The sequence below is a fragment of the Miscanthus floridulus genome, chromosome 8 (genome assembly GCF_019320115.1).
Source record: "Miscanthus floridulus cultivar M001 chromosome 8, ASM1932011v1, whole genome shotgun sequence".
Classification (NCBI taxonomy): domain Eukaryota; kingdom Viridiplantae; phylum Streptophyta; class Magnoliopsida; order Poales; family Poaceae; genus Miscanthus; species Miscanthus floridulus.
The window spans coordinates 209,539,557-209,562,332 of record NC_089587.1 but is presented as its reverse complement, the minus strand read 5'-3'; the positions used below and the strand labels follow the sequence as shown (position 1 = coordinate 209,562,332).

At 44.8% G+C, this 22,776-nt stretch overlaps 1 protein-coding gene across 1 annotated transcript; it reads right to left on the bottom strand.

Annotated features, from left to right (window-relative positions):
• Window positions 1-4,013: 4,013 nt before the first annotated feature.
• On the bottom strand, window positions 4,014-13,926 carry LOC136470570 (uncharacterized). Its single transcript, XM_066468372.1, has 15 exons — window positions 13,842-13,926; window positions 10,609-10,906; window positions 10,111-10,194; window positions 9,419-9,480; window positions 9,151-9,318; window positions 8,960-9,073; window positions 8,806-8,877; window positions 8,612-8,715; window positions 8,076-8,158; window positions 7,891-7,977; window positions 7,724-7,806; window positions 7,367-7,632; window positions 6,754-7,236; window positions 5,625-6,294; window positions 4,014-5,404 (listed from the first exon to the last, which is right to left on the bottom strand). Exons 1-15 carry the CDS (start codon window positions 13,924-13,926, stop codon window positions 4,014-4,016), a joined length of 4,050 nt encoding a protein of 1,349 aa, XP_066324469.1.
• Window positions 13,927-22,776: the final 8,850 nt, after the last annotated feature.

Sequence of the window (22,776 nt, the reverse complement as noted above, 5' to 3'; positions counted from 1 at the left end):
TCATAATTTCTGCTATCTTATCGGCCCAAAAAGCATCAGCCTCCTGCTGACGAACCGGTTGAATTTCTACAGGTGCCTGCTGACATCCCTCCACATATCTTTGTGGCCCACGATCTCCAGCAATCGGCATATTTGCCGTTACTTGTGGTCCATTAGCCTGTTGGAAAGGATTCATCGGCTGGGCTGCCGATGCCTGATTCTGGAAACCAGCTTGCGTATGACCTTGTTGAATCCCTGCAACCTGCGATGGCTGGTAATTTGCTGATATTGTTGGATAATTAAAACCGGTTTGAGGCATGAACTGAACCCCAGTTTGACTCATAGCAGGGGCTTTCTGCTGCATCGGCAGCAAGCTCGCCGATGGACTTGAATTGAATGTTTGAACCATAGGCATCTGGAAACCTCCTGGAGTTGGTTGCACAGAAGTAGTTGCGGCATATTGAGGCACTTGAGCCATCGGCGAAACGGCCGATGGTATAGGCGCTCTTCCTACTGCATCAAACCCTTGAGGTAATCTAGGATTGAAAGCAGATGACTCCGGAGGCATGCCATATCCCCACCAATTAGTAGGAATCTGGCTATTTTGAGACACAGGGCCTGACATAGCTGATGCCGATAGATCTGTATTAAGCTGAACTCGCCCTCCTGGTAGTACCTGATCTGATTGTATCGGTGTAGATTGAATATTAGGCGAGCCTGCCAATACTGGAGGGGAAGTAACTTCTGTACCCACAACGGCCGAAGGAGCCGATGGAGTTTTGACAGATGCCGGCTCTGGTTGATGATAGGCAGGCCCAACGTAATGTGGTGCCACTTGTCCTTCTTTGAGAGTTCGAACCACAGCATTATGAACAGTATTGGACAGCACATTGGAATGATTAATCAAAGCATGATTTACTGCAGAATTAATCATCTCTTGAAGTTTACCAGGATTGGAGTCAAAGGTAACCTGCCGAGGCAACGGCAAATCTTGCTTCTGGATGACTTGTCCACTCTTGTTCAAGCTAAACGATCTCAGACAAAGCTGCTTGTATTCTTCTACAGCCTTTTCCATAGCCTGCCTCTGTTCTTCCTTGAGATCTTCTTCTGATACTGCGATAATGTTCCCTGAATCGATCTCGGAATTGAACATATTGATTGATTGGTCCCACCGGGCATGCCAAAAGATGTGTTGATGCAAAAGTGGATCTGCAAACACAAAGGGCTAATACCCGAATCGATATCCAAAGCGTGCCAGTCGATTTGACCTGCTAATCGACAAGGATGAAGATACGAACACTTTGGTCCTGACAACAGCGATACGCCTGGAAGTCACGGCCAAGAGGTGCTCACGCGGAACTCGAGAATCGCCGAAGGTCGTACTGAAACGATGCAGCTCGCCGAATCAATGAGAACTCGTAAAAAGGGAAAAAATATGCAAATTGACGAAGTCGCCGAAAAGTAAGTAGATGCAAATAGGAGTAAAAATTGGTTTTGATATTGATTGATATATCTCTTACATTGCCCCTTACTCCATATTTATACCCTGATCTAAAGAGACACAACCAAACACAACTAGGACACCAATCCCATATCTAAGGAAACACGTGACTCTTACATGAATCATACTCTAACTAATATAGAAAAGGAAATCAACTTCTATCTATTTCCCTGTCCGCCTCAATTACGATGGAAACCTCACTGTCCTCCTTCCCATCGGCATACTCCCTATTTCATCGGCAGTAGTCTTCAAGCCTTCCTTCATCGGCATATTCCCTGTTTCATCGGCAGTAGTCTTCCAGCCTTCCTTCATCGGCATATTCCCTGTTTCATCGGCAGTAGTCTTCCAGCCTCCCTTCATCGGCATTGACAACAACACCTCCAACCTCATCGGCAACGTCCGAGTCCAAATCAACCTTTCCATCGACCATCACCAGCTATCGGCAACCATCTTTACAAGCTGGCTTTCATCGGTTATCAAAGTATTCAATAACTTTCCCCTTGCCGATTAGTCCACTCCGATTATTTTGACACGTGCAAAAAAACGGTGTCAACATTGTCCAACGTTTCTTGGCTAGAGGCTACAATTCTTGACTCACTCTCTATATACTTTTTAATCTCTACAGATGAGCAAAGTATTATTTAATAATAATTAATAATAATTTGGGAGCCAAATCTATGAGGTTGCAATGATGATTAATCATACATAGCTTAAATAAATTTACTAAAAGTAGTAATCGACCATAGCTTATAAATTTATTACAAGTAAAAGTATTTATAGTAATTCACCTGAGTTATCTGGTGTCTGAAACTTTTCAGCTTTGGGCGAGGATGGCGGAACTATTATTTCGGCATTCTCTTTGTTCTGCCTTTCTTGGCTAGAGGCTTCGATTGTTGCCTCACCCTCTACTATTTCGACATTATCTTAATATGATCAAAGCAATATATTAAATAATGTACTTAAATTTAAAAGATTAGCATAATTAAACATAGATTAAATTTAATAAAGGTAGGAACCAAACATAGTTTAAATTGGCAAGTACAAAGATTTAGAGGAATTCACCTGAATCGTGCATTCAGGTTGCAAATGGCAATCTAATCGGGCATTCAGGCTGTAGGAAATGATAAGGCGAAGATCAAAGGGAAATACTAATAACCTGTACAAATCGCCGGCACGGTCGAGGTGTCCGTCTCCGTGGTGTTGCCGACCTCGATCACATCCTTCATCACGGCGGTGGACAAAGCCTTGTCGCCGGGGTCACCCGGGGACTGTGCTGAGCGACAAGTGGTAGATGCGTGTGTTGCTGGCAATGAGGATGCAGAAGCCGTAGCAGCAGCGTCGCACGTAGAGGTACGGCCACGCCTTGCCGTTGACGACGACGTTGTTGACGAAGTACGCCGGCTGCCAGGTAAGTCCTCTTGGTTGGGGTTTGTCGCTGGTTCCGCTGACGAGGAGTACTGGCACGGGCATTATACACTCCAAGTATGAATGCATACGTCCTAAAAACTGTAATGTGCACATATATACATATACACTCCAGCGTATAGATCCGCTTTGTGTGTTAATAGTTATCTGGCCAGGTGCACCTCCGATGATTATTAAATAATATTCAGGGTTTGCATGAATATAAGGTGCGTTGGGTGCGGGCGGCGTTGATCGCGGCGGCAGTTCTGGTGCGCTGCGGTGTGGGCATATGCGGCAGGTGCGTTGGGGGCGGGCGGCATTCATCGCGGCGGTTGTTCTGGCGCAGCGGTGTGGGCATATGCGGCAGCCCACATCCTGCCCCTTGGTCTGCGGGCTCATTTGGCGGCCCGCACGAGGTAGCTTGCATGCGTACTGCTAGCGATGGACCAATGCCCAACGGATCGATTGGATGCTGGGCGGCGGCGAGCGCGTGTACCTTTGATGTACACAGTAACTAAGCCGATTGGAGGTATAACACGTTGGCCAATGTGCCTTATTAGCCCAAACGTTGTTTGTGCAAGGGATATACTAATATGATTTTTTTCACAATTCATAACTCAAATTTTTCTACATATCCATCAAGGAGAAAAAACTGCATGAGAAATATAACGGTAGTTGCACCGTGTCTAGCACAACCAGTTCTTCTAATAACGGCACGATTTCTTATGGTAATTCATTAGATATAACTGAATATATCCAAATGCTAAAAGTTAAGCTATAAGACAATGAACAATGTATCGTTTGGAACCCTAAACATAATACATGCAACTCATGTCCGCAGCATTTCAGAACACCGGTCATTGGACACAGGGAAACCCATGGCAACCACATGCATATTCGAAGAAAGATGGTGAGATACAGAAGGCTGCATCCGCTCCAAGCCTCCAATGCTCCAAATCTGGATGGGAACCTATTCCTATAACCAAATGGATGCAGATATTAGAACATCAATTATTATTCGAAAATGAACTTATATTAACACACCACTAATGAACTTATATTAATGCCCATAAAATGAAATAAAATGTGATTCACAAAAATAAAATCGTTTGAGTATACCCACCGTTAATCAATAGTTGAGGACTTCTTTATAAACAATATTCTTGGTTAAAACTATATTATTGGTGAAGTTCCTTGTGGAATCCAATTCCTGTTTTGGTTTAACCAAAACTCTTGTCGTTGATCTTGACACACCCCTCGACAATGCAACATATAGTTGTCCATGTGAGAACACAGGTTCTGGAAGATAGATCCCAACATTTGGGATGGTTTGCCCTTGCGCTTTGTTGATGGTCATTGCAAAACTCAACCTAATTGGGAATTGTTTCCTCTTGAGCTTGAAAGGGAGTGAAATATCATCGGATGGAGACATAGGGATCCTAGTTATGAACACCCTCTTTCCTTGATGTTGCCCACCAGTGATTTCTGCATCAATTGCATTGTCTTGCAATCCTCTAACCATTAGTCTTGTTCCATTGCACAAGCCATTGTTAGGATCAAGATTGCGTAGTAGGATAATAGGACAGTTGGTTTTTAATATGAGCACATGGGGAGGGAGACCATTTGGAGTAATGGAGTTCAGAAACTCAATTGGGTAGTTGTTTATTGAATCATCATCAACAGAGTCAAAGCTATGATAAACCTTCTCCTCACCTGGAAACATGGCAATCATCTTTGAGTTCAGTTGATCAACATGCTCATTTTTAGTTGAAAGGATGGAACGTGTGCTCATATATTTGGCTGATCTGGCATTTTCCTCAAGTGATGGGAAAACATGCTGAATGAGCCTGCTTATGGAATCGTCACTATCACCAGTATATGGAATCACAATATCTTTCGGTAGGCGAACATAATCCTCTCCAATGGTTTCTTCAGTTCCATTACCAATTCTAAGTAGGTAACTTGAAAACCAGGGGTCAGTTTGAGCCCTCATGTTACGTGTCAATCTTATCTTCCTTATACTGTCCCACAAATAAGATCTTTGCAATGACGCATCAGTTACTTGTGCTCTATTTCCACGTGGAACCACTGGAAGCACCTGTCTAAAATCTCCTCCAAACACCATGATCTTACCCCCAAATGGCACAGAATAGTTCATAAGATCTTGCAGAGACCTATCAAGACACTCAACCGCTTGACGCCTTGTCATAGCAGCTTCATCCCATATAATCAAGGACGCCCTACGGAGCAACTCTGCGGGGCCGTCCTGCTTTGAAAAGGTGCACGTGCTATTCTCCTTCAGTGTAATTGGGACTTTCAATCTGGAGTGTGCTGTCTGCCCTCTAGGCAATATTGATGCTGCTATGCCAGAAGTTGCAGTAGCAATTCCTATTAATCCCTCCGAGCGCACTCTCGCGAGAATTGCCTTGTATAGGAATGTTTTTCCTGTTCCTCCTGGACCATCAACGAAGAACACTCGGCTCTTGTTATTCAACACATGATGTATGATTTCATCAAATCCTGCTCGTTGTTCCATGTTAAGAGATTTATATAAATCTAAATCTTCTTGGTCTACATGTATGGAAAGCTCCTCTCTGACCTCTCTCATAATGTCATTGGAAAAATCAACTATTTTTGATAGAAAATAATAAAACGTCAGTTTTCATTGATGCAACATTTTTAATTAGGCTATGAAAAAAAACAATTATTAAAAGTAGAATTTCGTTTGCATGAAAATTACCTGCATCATTGAGCTTGGGAAGATCAAATTTTCCAATATCCTTGCCCATTGACTGCATCATTTCTCTAATATCTCTCAGCACCATTTGCTCGATAGCACTTGAGTTAGGATTGTCTCTTTTATAATCCTCAGACAATGAATCCTTGTGCTTCTCCCATAGCTCACGTACGTTGGTGGCCTCACAAAATACAAGAATAGTTGCAAATAATCTCCGTAGTGCAGCTGGCATTTGAAAAGTGGCACCATCACTCAAGGCGTCATCAAGGGACTTATCTGTCTCAATGAGACCTCTCTTTTCACATGATTCTCTGAATGTAGAGTATGTGATACCATTCACTGTTCTTAAATCCTCATACGAGGTTGCACCTCTTACATGGTTTAGAAGCACTCTTAAGAAATATCTCTCCCCCTCTGCCGGGTGCGCATACACAATCCTCCCAATCTGTCCTAGCCTGGTCTTCCTTCTCTGCCAGACCTTGCGCTTGGGGATCCACCGATAATGTTCTGGGAACTCCCTATATAATAATGTCCTTGCATAACTGTCAGCATGATTCATCTTGAAATATTCCGTGAGAGTAGTCATAGTGGAAGATGGCTTATTGATGACATCTTCTAGGTTTTCAGACTCCTCTATAGTGACAGATTGCATGTTTGGTAGATGTAATTGGAGCTGCAAAACAGAGGGACATACTCCAAAAAGATGAAAACCAAAAATCCTATATACAGCTTCAGGAGGTGATATGTATCTAGCATCCCGGTACCTATGGATCTCATTGATAACTCCAGCAGGTTCAACTGAGAATGAAGCACGGTCGTGGCCTTTGTATACATATTTAAATAGGTACTTACAAGCTTTGATGCTTGCGCATGCTTCAATGTTCATGTGGCAATTATACCTCATAAGGAGTCCAGGATTGTATGGAACCACCCACCGGTTGTCTAACTCAGCCCCTCTTATTTTCACTCGATGTCCATCGTCTCTCCTCCTATACAAAGGATATGAATCATTCCCCTGCCGTGTTGCATCACAAAATTGACGAGGAAACTAAAACTGACATGCTCCATCAACCATACAAGGACACCTTCTATTCAAGACTCCACACGGTCCATGCAACATATGCTTAATCACAAGTCCGTGCAGCACAGGATACTTGTCTTTGTCTGGTATCTCAGCACAAATAACCTTGTCATAATCATCAGGGTTTGTCAACTTACTTCCTAATTTCATAATCAATAGGATGTGTTCATGGGGCAAGCCTCTTTTTTGAAATTCTGTGACATGCACATATGCTGCAACATCTCCAAAGTATTTTTTCTTGGTCAATAAATCCATCAATGATCGTAACTTGGCCCTGTATACTCTTGAAACCAGGTCTGGTCTATCTTGTGGCTCTTGACCAGGTTCAAGATTTTCTGTGATCTCTTGCCATTGCGGATTGCATGTCATTGTGATGAAATAATCTGGTCTGCCAAAACGTTGCACAATGGCCATTGCGTTAAGGTACCGCCGCATCATGTCACGATCACCACCCGGGAAAGAACGCGGCAACACAATTCTCTTTCCAACTTCCGAAGCTCTAGTCTCTCCGTTAGAAACTACATCAACAAGGCCCTACATGAAGTAGTGCAATAAACACAGTTAGAACGATTATTTAATTGGATGAACATATATACGATATATATAATAATTAATATATATAATGTACAGGAATAAAAATTTGTATGGAGAGCATTTCCCTCACCTGATATAGTTCAGCCCGTATGAGTTTCTGGTTTGCCGGGTTAGAATACCAATCAAGCCTCATAGACTCTATCTTGATATACATGTCGACAGCCCACTGCTGGAAAAGTCGTCCTCCGAATAACAAGATGTTAAAAAGACCCCTTCTAACGTGCATTAAGAAACAATAGTATTCTCGGGCAGTCACAAATTTTCCAGATTGATTTTCCTCCATAAGGCTACTTAAGTATTCAACTTGCTGTATGTCAGCGTCATGTTCAGCATCATCTGTGTATGGTTTCAAATTATTAGAAAAAAATGAGTATCGAGTGGAGACAGGTTTGAATTGATTTCTTATAATAATACAAGGATATTAAACCTGTAGGCTCGTCCTCAGCAGTAGTAGCTTGAACGGTTGATGATCCACTATATGGCATAAATTTATTCCAACCAGTCTCACCCCTAGGATTAAAGAAAGGATATGACAATGGATCATAACAACCATGATATGCCTTGATATACATTGGGCGGTCTCCTCTTGCATACACAAGCACACTCCTATCAAAACATCTTTGGGGGTCATCTCCTTCGGTCCAGATAGCACCAATCTGGGAGGATGTTGGTGCATTGTACCTTTTAGGCACAAGGATCAGCGAAACAAGAACAATTAGAATACTTATTAAGGTAGTACTTACAATATCTGAGGATATTGTAGTGTGTTAGACGCGTACCTCCGCTGGTCAGGTGTGACATTAGTATTTAGTTCAATGACGTAGTTATCAAGATTTGGAATGGCTCCAACCCGCTGGAAGGTCTGAACATACGGAGTGTCCTCCAATATCATCAGAATATTTCTAATGAGGTTTATGTCGAGGTCAGGAGATCTCCGTGTTCTGTGTGTTAACCCTACATCTGTCGTATCGTAAAAGTAGAGCTGCATGTGTCGCGGGCCCTTGGAACCCGGGACCAAATGATCAAGACGATGGTACCAAGAACCTTGCACCCGGAATGTATAGATACCAGTGCCTGCTGCGGTGGCAACTCGTCGATCCAAGGTAACCCCAAGGGTCGTGAAAGAGAAATGAGAGTTGAAGTAACGTATGTGTTTTCTAAAATATTTTGCATCGACATCTACCTGGCTAGTAAATAACCTCTTTAATTCAGCTGGCACTTCAGGAATATGCACATGAATCTTTCCCTTTCGGCAACAAAATCCTGGTGGTTCATATTCGAACCGTATAGCCCCACAATATCTGCAATCAGGTACCTTTCTCAAAACGTGGTGCTGATCTGGTAAATCCTTGTAGACGTAGTCGTAAGGATCGTCGGTGTCAGTATGACCAGGTATACGGTAAGATTTGAATCCTTCATCTGCATGGAAATTAAGGATCAGATGCAAATGGACATGGTAAAACTATTTAAACACACTAATTCTGTACTTCAGTACATTTCCATAAGTACCTTCCCCGCGAAATTGCCTCGCTTCATCGTCGTCACTCTGATCTTCCATGTATTCCGCTTGTAAGTAAGGAACTGCACAGTCAGCCAAAATGATTCATATTATAGTGTACTTTTTCCGTGTTCTAAATTAGATTAATATTAAAAAGGAACCCACCTTCCTCTTCATCTGAATCAGGCTGTTCATTGTGTGCTGGCTCAAACAAGGTACTGTCATATTCATGTACCTCATCGGTGTTCCCATTGTACCGTTGGAGCGGCGGTGGTAGCCCTGCAGTAGGTCATGGACCATACGTTAGTTGTGGTTATTAGACCAAGGTGGGTGTAATAGAGCAGTGCCGTACAAACCTGTCCGTTGGGCATTGGTTAGAGTAGCCTGCATGGATGGAGGTGTACTATTTCTATTATCCCTTGTATACAATGCCATTTTGGTCAATACTTCATGTTTTTTAGAGTCATCCATATTATTGTACCACTCTCTTCTTCTGAAAAGCCTGTCTCCACTTGAACTGGACCCTGCTCAGGTTTGTTCAGTGCATTTATTAACTCATTAAAATAGATTCATAAAAAATAAGTACCATGTAAATGTCTAACCGTCATCAGAATGCTGACTCACCTGGACCATGGTGGAATTCAGTAGACTGCTGACGTGCATTATTTCCATACATTTGATGACTCCTGATGTAATTATCATTTCGATGCAACCATTCCGGAGACCGACGAGGGTTTTCATTTTCTTTGTGTTGAAGCGAAGATGCACCACTCAAAATTGCTGAGGCCGCAGTCGGAATGGGTGTGTGTAGCCTTATTCCAGAGTAGGTCCCTGTAGCTTCCCTGTCACATAAATTCACCGCTGCGGCAGGATGAAATCTTTCCGCCGAGGGCGGGACAACTGTCGATGGATTTGTCCCGTTTGTTGTCAACTTTCCTCCTCCAACGGTGTTAGTATTTGGATATTGTCCTTCTATTGCTGTCAAGGGGCATAATTAAAAACAAGATGCGCAGCTAGGAGATGTAGCCACGTTCTAAATAGCGTATTGTTACCTCCCGAAGATCGTGTTTGATCCGGTGGGTTTGAAAGTGCACTTGATTCAGCCTTCCGCCGCGCACGATACTCACGTGCCTTCCTATTTATTTCCTCCCTTTCCTCGTCAGTTTGTTAAGCCCTTCTCCTTGCGCGGTACTCCCGTTGTTTCCTATTTCTTTCCTCCCTCTTGCGATCTTCATCAGTGCAAGCTGTTCGGAATGGTGGTGTCATATATATACATGGTGTTGTTTGTATGTATGTTAATTTGGTTAATCACGTACATGGGGTTTGGATGTTTGTTATATCGCTGAAGGCAGTGCGTCCATCTGTTGGCGTCCCCATTGTCAAGTTGATGAATAGCTTCCCTGTTCAGGTCAATAAAAAATGGAATATTAGAACTCAGATAGAAAGTTGAGGGTAGCACTACAAAAGTTAGGGTGAAAGAGTGTTGTCTGTAGGCGGAACTATTATTTCGGCATTCTCTTTGTTCTGCCTTTCTTGGCTAGAGGCTTCGATTGTTGCCTCACCCTCTACTATTTCGACATTATCTTAATATGATCAAAGCAATATTAAATAATGTACTTAAATTTAAAAGATTAGCATAATTAAACATAGATTAAATTTAATAAAGGTAGGAACCAAACATAGTTTAAATTGACAAGTACAAAGATTTAGAGGAATTCACCTGAATCGTGCATTCAGGTTGCAAATGGCAATCTAATCGGGCATTCAGGTTGCAGGAAATGATAAGGCGGAGATCAGATGGAAATACTAATAACCTGTACAAGTCGCCGGCACGGTCGAGGTGTCCGTCTCCGTGGTGTTGCCGACCTCGATCACGTCCTTCATCACGGCGGTGGACAAAGCCTTGTCGCCGGGGTCGCCCGGGGACTGTTCTGAGCGACAGGTGGTAGATGCGCGCGTTGCTGGCGATGAGGATGCAGAAGCCGTAGCAGCGGCGTCGCACGCGAAGGTACGGCCACGCCTTGCCGTTGACGATGTTGTTGACAAAGTACGCCGGCTGCCAGGTTAGTCCTCTTGGTTGGGGTTTGTCGCTGGTTCCGCTGATGAGGAGTACTGAAAAATAGAAAAATAGAAAATTAGAACCCTATCAGCGGCGCGGACGTGCTGCGGCGAGGCTTCGTAGGTGCGGAGGCAGGAGATCGAGCAGAGGCGGACTCCGCGTGGAAAGAGCCGCGGATTTCTCGTGCGTCAATTTTTCTCGCGTCAATATTCCTTTTTCCGTGACGCATGGAGGGGGAGGAGGAATACCATACAAAATATGCTGATCGTTGGATCGTGCGTGAGTAATGAGAGAGAATATTAAGGGTAGATCTGGGCGGTTGATTCGGATGTGGCTGATTTTGTGTGTACAATTATTGGTGTGCATTTAGGATGGCCATCTCAGCGGGGGACGTTTTTCTAGGTGGACCAAACGAAGAAAACTTGGTGCATTAGTAGGGTAGATAGACACACGCTGCTACCCAAACACACGTGAAATCAGACACGCTCGAGACCCCACTTCGGACCAGCCTGCTATTACGCTGACGTCGTCCGACGCAAAACAAAAAAAACAAAGCATTTTCTTTCAATTGCTATAACTTTAGAATCATTGTATCCATTTTTAATTCCGTCTGCATCGGTGTGTTATACGTGACGAGACAAACAAAAATAGACCCTAGTTGCATATGTTTTGATAAATTTTATTTTAATAGCGATTTATGTGTAAATACGTGCTAGGAGATTTATCAAAGAAGTTACTATCATGTAATACTAAAGTTGATACACCAAAAATATACTAAAATCATTACATAGTATGCCCATCGATTGTTACCATATGAATATAATAAATTTTTTATATTATTTACATAAAGGTACTAACCCTAAAGAGAGTAACGGACCAAAACAAGACAAGTTGCAACTTGGAGGAATAAATCATTAAAATAAATATTGCATAAGTTGCCAAATAGAGGGACAATCTATTATAAAACACATTACAAAAAATCAGGTTGCTACCAACTGGGGGTATTTATTAAAAAATAAGGATAGTGATACAAAACAAGACAAGATGCAACTTATGGGCAAATTATTAGAACAAGCATTGCATAAGCTGTCAATTAGAGGGACAATTTATTATTAAACCCATTATATAAGCCGGGAAACATGACTAGCTGAAAATTGGAGAGACTAATATGTATGATTTAGTAATACATTCAAACATAAAAGGGTAACCGAGAACAGAAACTAAAAAACATTAAAAAAAATATGACTGAAAACGGAAACTAAAAAAAACTGAAAAAAAACCTTGACTGAAAGCTGGGTGCAAATTCTTTTGTGGCAACTTATATGTGCAATGACTACCCTTTTATAACAACTTATATATTGTAGGTGCGGCAACTAATATACAAGATTTAGGAAGACATTCGAACCTAAAAGAATGACCGAAATCTGAAACTTACAAAAAAATAAAAAAAACTTGAAAGAAAAATGAAACTAAAAAATCTAAAAAAAAACATGACTGAAAACTAAGACTAAAAAAACATTAAAAAATATGACTGAAAAGTAAAACTAAAAAATAATGAAAAAATTGACTGAAAACTAAAACTGAGGCAAAATTCTTTTGTGTGAACTTATGTGTATAATGGTTATCCTTTTGTAACAACTTATACGTTGTAGGTAAGGCAACTAATATGCAGGATTTAGGAAACCATTCAAACTTAAAAGGGTGACTACAATATGAAACTAAAAAAATAAAAAATATATGACTGAAAATGAAACTCACAACTCATTAAACTGAAAGGAAAAATGAAACGACAGAAACAAAGACAAAAAGAAATACTACAAAATGAAACTCATATCTCGGTAAACAGAAAGGGTGACTGAAAAATATATGCTCTTATATAAATATAAATATAAAGTATATAATTGGCATGGAAAAAAACAGAATTGATGCACACGTCGCTGGCCGCTCCTTGGCTCGTGGGCTCTCGTTAGCGGACAGCAGTGCACTGATACGCTGCCTCCACTCCTTGGTAGTTGGACCAAGCTCAGCACTACTAGTATGAATGAACATATATATACTATACATCGTATACATACGGAGCATCTGATGGCTCGGAGGACCAGAAGCGCTTTAGGGCCTGGTTGGGCTTTCCAATTTACTTTTATTTTTATAAAAGCCCAAAGTCAACTAAAGAGTTTAAAAGCCATGTGAGTTTTTACCCTGCTTTTACTGGTTTTTGAGCTTCAGAATTACTCACTTACCACTGGTTGCGATGGAAAGAAAACGATTCATTCGGTCTGTTTCTCCCGTCGCCCCCTTCCGTGTCGATTTTTTTTTTTTATTTTTAACAGTTTTTATAAACTAATTTTAAATCTAACACTGTTTTATTTTTTTCTTCCAAAACTAACACTTTTACCCGTGCCTATTTTCCTGACGCGGCGAAACGTATGTGCCGCACCATGAATAGTGGCACGGCGAAAGGGATGACGTGACGACGACCGGGGCGCTGACCGGTGACGTGGCAGGGTGTAACACCCTCGGTGTTATATTGTAATGTTTTTGCTAAAACATTGCATTAGCCTCATGCTTGTTTGTACATGTGTGTGATTTGGAGTATAAGTCGATATACGGCATTTGAAACGTTCATCCGAAACGGGAAATAAATGTTAAGTTTCATGTCGCTTTATATTGTTTAGTATTCTAAACGGATTTTTATTAAATAAAAATGTTGTAGATCGTGTATGTGAACTTTAATAAAATTTGTAGTACGTACTCAGTAGTCGACAATGAAACAGGTAGCTCGGAATTGAATTCGACGCGTAACCGTGCACGTCACCTATGTCGAACTATGTTGGACTGGCCGCGGTCACTTCTGTTGCCTCGGTTGCCTGCCACCGCACGCTTGTGCACTGCACACGAGTCCTATCAGCTCTGCACTCGCGTGGGTCGACCGCGCGGACAGTCGCCTGGGCACGTCTCAATGTTTCCCGTCGTCATGTGCACGCGTACCTTGCGTTAATGACTGTGGATGTGCCAACGCCACTGTCTCTGCTGTCGCCATGACCGACGGGACCTCTCGTTTTAAATTCGCCATGACCGTAGCACGTTAATGAAATTCGTCGCGTCCGCGGCTCCGCTAGACAGCCAGCTGCTCGATTGACACCACCTCGCCGATCGTAGCGTCTCACTGTGCTCCAATTTTGGATTCGTCGCTCCGCCTGCTCCATAAGACCGAGGTGGTCTGCGTAGACGACATGCCGCACAACCATAGCTTGCCATTTTTCAATCCACTGCACTGCTAGCTTCTCCTCCAGCTGCTCATCGCACTGCCCACTTCATTCAAAGCTCCACCGCCGTTTTGCGTCTTCTTCGTGGCCGGCGGAACCTCGCCCGAGCAGAGTAGTAGGCGACCGGCGGTGCGCTACTGTTTATCTTAGCTTGCTGACATCATCATGGCGTCACCCCTACGTCACACGTGTTTGTGGCCGCTTTTCATGTAGGAAAATAAAGCTGTAATACGTTGAAATACGCCACTGTGGCCCGCTGCCGCTGGCTGGGCCGCGCTGCTGCTGTCGCGCGCCTGCTCTCGCGCTGGTGCCGCGCCCCCGCTGTGGGCCGGCCTGCCGCGCACGCTCGGCCCGCTGCCGCTGCGCTGCCGCTGCCGCTGCTCGCGCTGGTGCCGCGCCCCCGCCGTGGGCCGGCCTGCCGCGCGCGCTCGGCCCGCTGCCGCTGCTGTCGCGCCCGCGTGCCTGCCCGCGTCACGCGCGCGTCTGCCGTGCTGGGCCGCGCCCACGCGCCGCGCGCTGCTGGGCCGTGCCCGCGCTGGGCCACGACTGCGCTCGCGCCTGCTAGGCCGCTGCCCGCGCTGGCGCTGCTGGGCTGCGCCGAGCCGCTGTGGGCCGCGAATTTGAATTCGTTTTCTTAAGATCCAGAAGCATAGAAATGATTATTCAATTTAGTTTCAAGCTAAACTTCGATAATTAGTAGTAGATTGCATGGTTGTCCAAAAATAGTGAAACCAGGTTCGTTAGGTTCGCAAAAATACAATCTACTTATTAGTACAGTTAGATTGCAGTTAGCTATTATGATGATAGGTTCATAAATTTTAATTAGCAAGCTTAGCATTATATAGATTAATAATTGTAGGAATTATTGTGGCAAAGCGGTAATAGTTTTATCTTTGAAAATTTTACAGTAGGTTCACTAGGATATCGTGTACTTGCTGTAAATTTTATAGCCTTAGAACGAGTTGTTAGATAGAGTAGCTATTGCCTTTGCTTTATCGTATATAGCGTAAACTAGCATTAGGGGTAAGAATAGCTGTAGTTGCTATAACAATAATGATACTTCGAAATGGTTATCGGTGACAATAGGTAGCCTAGTACCGTGGTCGATATCCATAGCTTAGTAGCTAAATCAATGTACTTTTATTTTAAGAGCTGCTGTTGTTATATTCCTAAGCATTGCATCATCATTTCATGCATGTAGATCACGAGCTGGTAGACTTCGTGCCCGTCGTCGAGCCGGAGTACGACGAGGTGATCGAGGAGTACGAGGAGGAGATCTTCGCACAGGAGGAAGCCCAGGAGCCTGTTGGTGCTGACTTTGCTGACCCGGCACCTGCTCAAGGCAAGCCCCGGTGCATAACCCCTATTTTTAAATGATCACTGAATATATTTATATGATATGCATTTACGTTACAGGCATTTTATGGAAACTACATGCATAGATATATCCACCATGAGTCCTACTAGTGCAGGTCGAGTAGCTGCTATGCTCAGGATGTCGGTAGCGTGAGTAACCTGCCGTTACTCGCAAATAGGTGATTACACTATGATATCATGATGAAATAATGGAAAGGAAAAATGGTGACCGGACAGGGATGTGGATTTGGTACTGGTGGGTGTGAGGGGTTGTGTCCTGCGGCCAACAGGGCATAGCTCGGTTACACTTTTTCCCTGTCTGTGTCGATTAAGGACCGGTCGTTGCATATGACTCTAGGCAAGTCACAGACTATTGTCCCGAGCACATACTTGGGTATGGGCGCAGGGAAGACTTGCTGCTCTCTTGTCGCGGATCCGGCTCTTTCCGGACCGACTGATGGGAAGAGGAGGTGGTGGAGGTCCTTGCGCCGCACTGAGTCCGGGATTCAGAGGCGGGGGCTTGGAGTCCAAGTTTGGACGGGGACCTGGACACCCGGGACAGGAGAGTGGTGGGTTAGTCCTGCTTATGCCTAGGGTACAAGCGGGGCGTGTGTCTTCGGGGCACCCAGCTGGGTACATTGATTCGCGAATCGCCGGGTTATCCGGTACGGCTTGTCTGCGGTTTAGCACCGTAGTAAGAACTGGAAGTGGAAAAGGAGAAGGAACAGTAACGATTGCTCAACTCTTGCTTGAAAGTAGCACAGGTGCTTATATAGATTGACTAGATAAAAACTTAATACGGCTGATGATAATAATGTATCAATAAGGACCCACTATTAGTTCTGCTTTTGGCTAAAGAGAACCAGCAACCATAAAGCCTAGCATATTCCTTGGAGTCGGGAAAGTATTCCCACTGATTGGATAAGTCTTGCGAGTACATTGTGTACTCAGGGTTTATTTACCCCTGTTGCAGGTGACGCTTGAGGAGTGTCTTGTGTGGAGGATCCATCTGGTGGGCTTAGACGGACTCCTCGTTATCTTATCGCTAGATGTTATCTTTTAATATTCCGCTGTTTATCATTCCAAACTCTTTATTTGGTATTGTAATAATGTACTTTTCAGAAACTCTAATGTATGAGATGGACTTGTGTTGTAACTCATTTTTATTATTGGATCCTTGGGGGAAAATGTGGATCTTTTGGGCTCTCCCTCTGGGTGTGTCCGACGGATACCGCTCGTGGTAGTGGCTTTCGGGGTGCTTAGTGTCTGGTGGAAGACGAGCGCCTCCGTAAGTACGCTATTCTAGGTGGTTCTACCACAGTTGGTACCAGAGCCAATAATGGTCATGAGTTCCTCACTCTTTTACAAAACTAAAAGTTCGACCAACAAAAGTTTTGCGAAAAGTAGGATGCGATTAAGTTAAGTAATATAAGTATAAGCCCTAGCTATATGGTGTATCTAGGATAGCGGCACTGGTTTTATCTAATCAATTTTCTGCAGGTACACTAACTTACGTTGCGTAAGAAATCACTTAGTATACGGAAAGTGAGTGTGCGATGTGCCGAAAATGTTACGAACTCCACTATATTCCGGCTTGAGTGAACGTATAGGTCGAAGCATGCGTCATATAATAGCATCTTACTTGAACTAGGAATCCCCCTTCACGTATAACGAAAGTAGTAAATTGGTAGAACTAACTTAATGAATGCTTTAATAAATGTGCTGCCATTTCTTTAATCTCTGGATCCTGATCAGGAAGGTGTCCTAATGGTTGGTTCGTCTCTCTTATAGATGAATCTGAGGTCCGGACATGGGAGCACCAGTTCGGGAGCGGCCAACGAGGGCCATGGTGATAGTACTCGGGCCTTTGAGCATGACGACGAGGGAGCTCGGGAGGTTCCACCTTTGGTTCCTCATCCTTTCCCGCCGCCGCCACCGCCTCCGCCGTTGTCCGCCGCGGAGGCCATGGTGGAGTTGTTGGCTGCTCGTCAGGAGTCAGACGCTGCTCGTCAGGAGACAGCTCGTGCCATGGAGATTATGGCACAGGCCGTCGCAGGTCTCGCCCGTGGAGGCCCCAGAGGCAACGGTGGGAATGGGGGTGGTGCTCGCCGTCCTGAGGGACAGTCCTCTTACCAGGACTTCCTCAAGACCCACTCGCCCACGTTCACACCATCGGACGATCCGTTGGAGGCGGAGCACTGGCTTCGCACACTGGAGCAGAAGTTTCGGCTGCTTGGAGTGGCCAACGAGCAGAAGGTGCACTTTGCGTCCCAGCAGCTTTTGGGGTCCGCAGGTGCCTGGTGGGAGACTTTCTAGGCCGCGGAGCTGCCGGATCACCCGGCAACGTGGCAGGAGTTCTCCATCGCCTTCCGCGAGTTCTTCATACCTGCTGGTGTTATCCACCAGAAGGTGACCGAGTTCATGGAGCTGCGTCAGGGGAGCAGGACGGTAATGGAGTATGTGACCCAGTTTAACCACTTGGCTCAGTATGCTGGTAGTCAGGTGGACATGGATGACAAAAAGAAGGATCGCTTCTTTCGCGGTCTCACTCCTGCTCTTCAGGAGAAACTATACCTGGGGAACTATCAGACCTTTGGGGCTCTGATGAACGCCGCCATTGCTCTTGAGGGTTTTCAGCGAGCATCTCAGGCGGATTGGAAGTGGAGGAGGGTGGCAGCTGGATCCTCCAGCCACCCTCATACTCAGAAGGTGCAAATTGTTAGGCGGGGGCCCTATCAACCATCCGGCGGGCCTCTGTTCCGGTCACCCTAGCAGACATCACATACTTCTGCTACTCAGTACAAGGCACCTCAGCAGCAGGTGCAGCCCCAGCAGACTCAGGGACAGCAGGTCCCACCTCGTCAGGGATTCGAGAACAAGCCTGGTGCTTGTTTCAAGTGTGGCAAGGAGGGCCACTATGCCAGGGAGTGTCCTCAGCAGCAGACAGCTCAGCCATCTCAGCCATCTCAGCCATCTGCAAATTCCAGGCTGATTAAGAGGACTTTCATCAAGAGGAAGGTGCCCAGCAGATCTGGTCAAGTGCACTTCACGGATGCTCAGCAGGTTGTGCATCAGGAAACAGTTATGGCTGGTATGTTTACCATCGAATCCCATCCAGCTTTGGTGTTGTTTGATTCTGGTGCATCGCATTCCTTTATGAGCATGGGGTTTGTAGAGCGGCACAACTTATCACTTGTGGCTATACCGTATGCCTATAAGATCCGTACTGCGGGCTCTCAGATGTTCATCAATACCCGCACGGATACAGTAAGTTTGGTATTAGCCACCCACACTTATCGTCTACAGTTCATGATAATGCCTGGGCAAGGCATTGATGTTATTCTTGGAATGAACTGGTTGCGGGCGTATGGGGTAGTATTGGATATGAAGAGAAGAAGTGTAGAGTTACGGCTTCCGTCTTCTGAGGATATGATGTCTCTCATCATACCCTCAGAACCGGTCTTACCTGTTGCTGCCCATGCTGAAGCCGTTCCTGATCTTACCTCCATTCCAGTAGTATGTGAGTTCCCAGATGTTTTCCCTGAAGATCTTCCTGGATTGCCACCTGACCGTGAGGTAGAATTCTCCATTGAGCTTGAGCCTGGTACTGCTCCTATCTCTAGGCGTCCGTACCGCATGGCTCCGAGAGAACTGGCAGAAATGAAGAAACAACTGGAGGAGTTGATGGACAAGGGTTTCATCCGCCCAAGTTCTTCACCTTGGGGTTGCCCTGCAATTTTCGTGAAGAAGAAGGATGGTACTCTGCAGATGTGTGTGGATTACTGCCCTCTCAATGCGGTAACAGTTAAGAACAAGTATCCCTTGCCCCGCATAGATACTTTGTTTGATCAGTTAGCTGGTGCCATGGTGTTCTCGAAGATAGATCTCCGATCGGGCTACCATCAGATCAAGATCAGGCCACAGGATATACCAAGGACAGCTTTCTCTACTAGGTATGGGTTGTATGAGTACCTAGTGATGTCTTTCGGTCTCACCAATGCCCCGGCTTTCTTCATGTACCTGATGAACTTAGTTTTCATGCCGGAGCTAGATAAGTTTGTGGTAGTTTTCATTGATGACATCTTAATCTATTCCAAGAATGAGGAAGAGCATGCTCGTCACCTCCGCATAATACTGACTCGGCTAAGGGAGCACCAGCTGTATGCTAAGTTTAGCAAGTGCGAGTTTTGGTTAGATCGAGTGCAGTTTTTGGGATATGTGTTGACACCTGAAGGCGTTTCTGTAGATCCTAGCAAGGTGCAAGATGTATTAGATTGGAAGTCTCCTAGGTCTGTACACCAGATCCATCAGTTCCTTGGGCTAGCTGGATACTATCGATGTTTCATCCCTGATTTCTCCAAGATAGCCTAGCCCATGACTAAGCTACTCCAGAAAGAAGCTAAGTTTGTTTGGAGTCCAGCTTGTGAAGAAGCTTTTCAGTCCCTGAAGACTTTTCTGACCACTGCTCCTGTATTGGCTCAACCTGATATTGAGAGGCCCTTTGATGTTTACTATGATGCCTCGAAGACAGGTTTGGGGTGTGTGCTTATGCAAGAGGGGCGTGTGATAGCTTATGCTTCGCGCCAACTGAAGAAGCACGAGGTGAACTACCCTACCCATGATTTAGAGCTAGCTGCTGTAGTTCACTCTCTGAAGATTTGGAGGCATTATTTGTTGGGCAACAAAGTGCACATCTTCACTGACCACAAGAGCCTTAAGTATATTTTCACTTAGTCTGAGTTGAACATGAGACAAAGGAGATGGTTAGAGTTGATCAAGGATTATAATTTGGAAGTCCACTATCATCCAGGAAAAGCCAACGTGGTAGCTGATGCCTTAAGTCATAAGTCGCATCAGGTTGAGGAAATACCCTTGTCACTTCACCACACAGAGATGCTAGCTCAGATTGCATTGACCTCAGAGTTGCTGGAGCAAATTATTCGGGAACAAAAGGAAGACCCCGAAGAGATTCCTCACATCAAGAAGTTGCTAGGTAAAGGGCGTGGACCTCATTTTAGCATTGATGAGCTAGGAGTCGTGAGATATAAGAATAGACTGGTGGTTCCATCTAATGAGGAGCTGAAAAGAAAGATTCTAAAGGAAGCCCATCATTCCAAGCTGTCTATTCACCCTGGTAGCAACAAGATGTACCATGATCTATGCCAACTGTACTGGTGGTCTTACATAAAGCAAGATATCACCCAGTTCGTTGCAGAGTATGACACTTGTGGTAGAATCAAGGCAGATCATATGCGTACTCCTGGATATCTGCAGCCCTTGCCCATTCCTGTTTGGAAATGGGAGGATATTTCCCTAGATTTCATTGTGGGTTTACCCCGCACCTCCTCTGGCTTTGATTCTATTTGGGTCATTGTGGACCGTCTCACCAAGTCTGCCCACTTCCTTCCGGTGGACACTAGATACAATGCAAAGAAGTATGCTGAGTTATACTTTGATCGGATTGTGACCCTACATGGAGTTCCTCTCACCATCATCTCTGATAGAGGGTCAGTTTTTGTCTCTCGTTTCTGGGAGAAACTCTAGGAGTGTTTGGGTACTCGTCTTCTCAGAAGCTCGGCATACCACCCACAGACTGATGGTCAAACTGAAAGGGTGAACCAGGTGCTCGAGGATATGCTGCGGGCTTGTACCATCTCTTTTCCTGAGAAGTGGGATCATTGTTTAAAGCTGGCAGAATTTTCTTATAATAACAGTTATCAGGAGAGTATCCGCATGGCGCCATATGAAGCTTTATATGGACAGAAATGTAGGACGCCACTAAACTGGGTTGAAGTAGGAGACCGTGGGTACTTTAGGCCTGATTTCATAAAGGGGGCTCGAGAGAAAGTAAATATAATTCGTGAACACTTGAAGTCAGCTCAGAGTCGACAGAAGGCTTACGCAGACAAGCGAAGAAGACCTTTGGAATTTGCAACTGGAGATTTTGTGTATCTCAAGGTATCTCCTATGAGAGGGGTACATCGGTTTGGTGTCCATGGCAAGTTAGCCCCTCGGTATGTGGGTTCATACAAGGTGTTGCAGCAGTGTGGTCCCGTTGCTTATCGTCTCCAACTCCTGGAAATTCTCTCGGCAGTTCACAATGTATTTCACGTCTCGCAACTAAAGAAATGCCTATGAGTTCCTGAAGAATCTGTGGAAATAGAAGGACTTCCGCTCCAACCTGATCTGTCTTATGTGGAGCATCCTATAAAAATCTTGGATGAGAAGGAGAGAGTGACCAGGAACAGGGTGATAAAGTTTTACAAGGTGCAATGGCAAAACCATTCAGAGGACGAAGCCACCTGGGAGCAAGAGAGCTACTTAACAAAGCATTACCCCCATCTCCTCTCTGGGTCGGATAGTTAGTGTTGCGCCAAATGTACTCCCTATCTCTTTCTCACACTAGGCACATGAAATCTCGGGTCGAGATTTTATTTTAGGGGGGATAGATTTGTAACACCCTCGATGTTATATTGTAATGTTTTTGCTAAAACACTGCATTAGCCTCATGCTTGTTTGTACATGTGTGTGATTTGGAGTATAAGTCGATATACGACATTTGAAACGTTCATCCGAAACGGGAAATAAATGTTAAGTTTCATGTGGCTTTATATTGTTTAGTATTCTAAACGGATTTTTATTAAATAAAAATGATGTAGATCGTGTATGTGAACTTTAATAAAATTTGTAGTACGTACTCAGTAGTCGACAATGAAACAGGTAGCTCGGAATTGAATTCGACGCGTAACCGTGCACGTCACCTATGTCGAACTATGTTGGACTGGCCGCGGTCACTTCTGTTGCCTCGGTTGCCTACCACCGCACGCTTGTGCACTGCGCACGAGTCCTATCAGCTCTGCACTCGCGTGGGTCGACCGCGTGGACAGTCGCCTGGGCACGTCTCAATGTTTCCCGTCGTCATGTGCACGCGTACCTTGCGTTAATGACCATGGATGTGCCAACGCCACTGTCTCTGCTGTCGCCATGACCGACGGGACCTCTCGTTTTAAATTCGCCATGACCGTAGCGCGTTAATGAAATTCGTTGCGTCCGTGGCTCCGCTAGACAGCCAGCTGCTCGATTGACACCACCTCGCCGATCGTAGCATCTCACTGTGCTCCAATTTTGGATTCGTCGCTCCGCCTGCTCCATAAGACCGAGGTGGTCTGCGTAGACGACATGCCGCACAACCATAGCTTGCCATTTTTCAATCCACTGCACTGCTAGCTTCTCCTCCAACTGCTCATCGCACTGCCCACTTCATTCAAAGCTCCACCGCCGTTTTGCGTCTTCTTCGTGCC

What these genes read in the sequence shown, in the direction of transcription:
- LOC136470570 (XM_066468372.1), bottom strand. Translation starts at nt 13,926, where the DNA reads ATGGCGAATTTAAAACGAGAGGTCCCGTCGGTCATGGCGACAGCAGAG. An exon ending in TCCACAGTCATTAACGCAAG is followed by an intron (nt 10,907 to 13,841) that starts GTACGCGTGCAC and finishes TCTATTTTTCAG; the next exon opens with TACTCCTCATCAGCGGAACC. An exon ending in AACAAACATCCAAACCCCAT is followed by an intron (nt 9,481 to 10,110) that starts GTACGTGATTAA and finishes TAATTACATCAG; the next exon opens with GAGTCATCAAATGTATGGAA.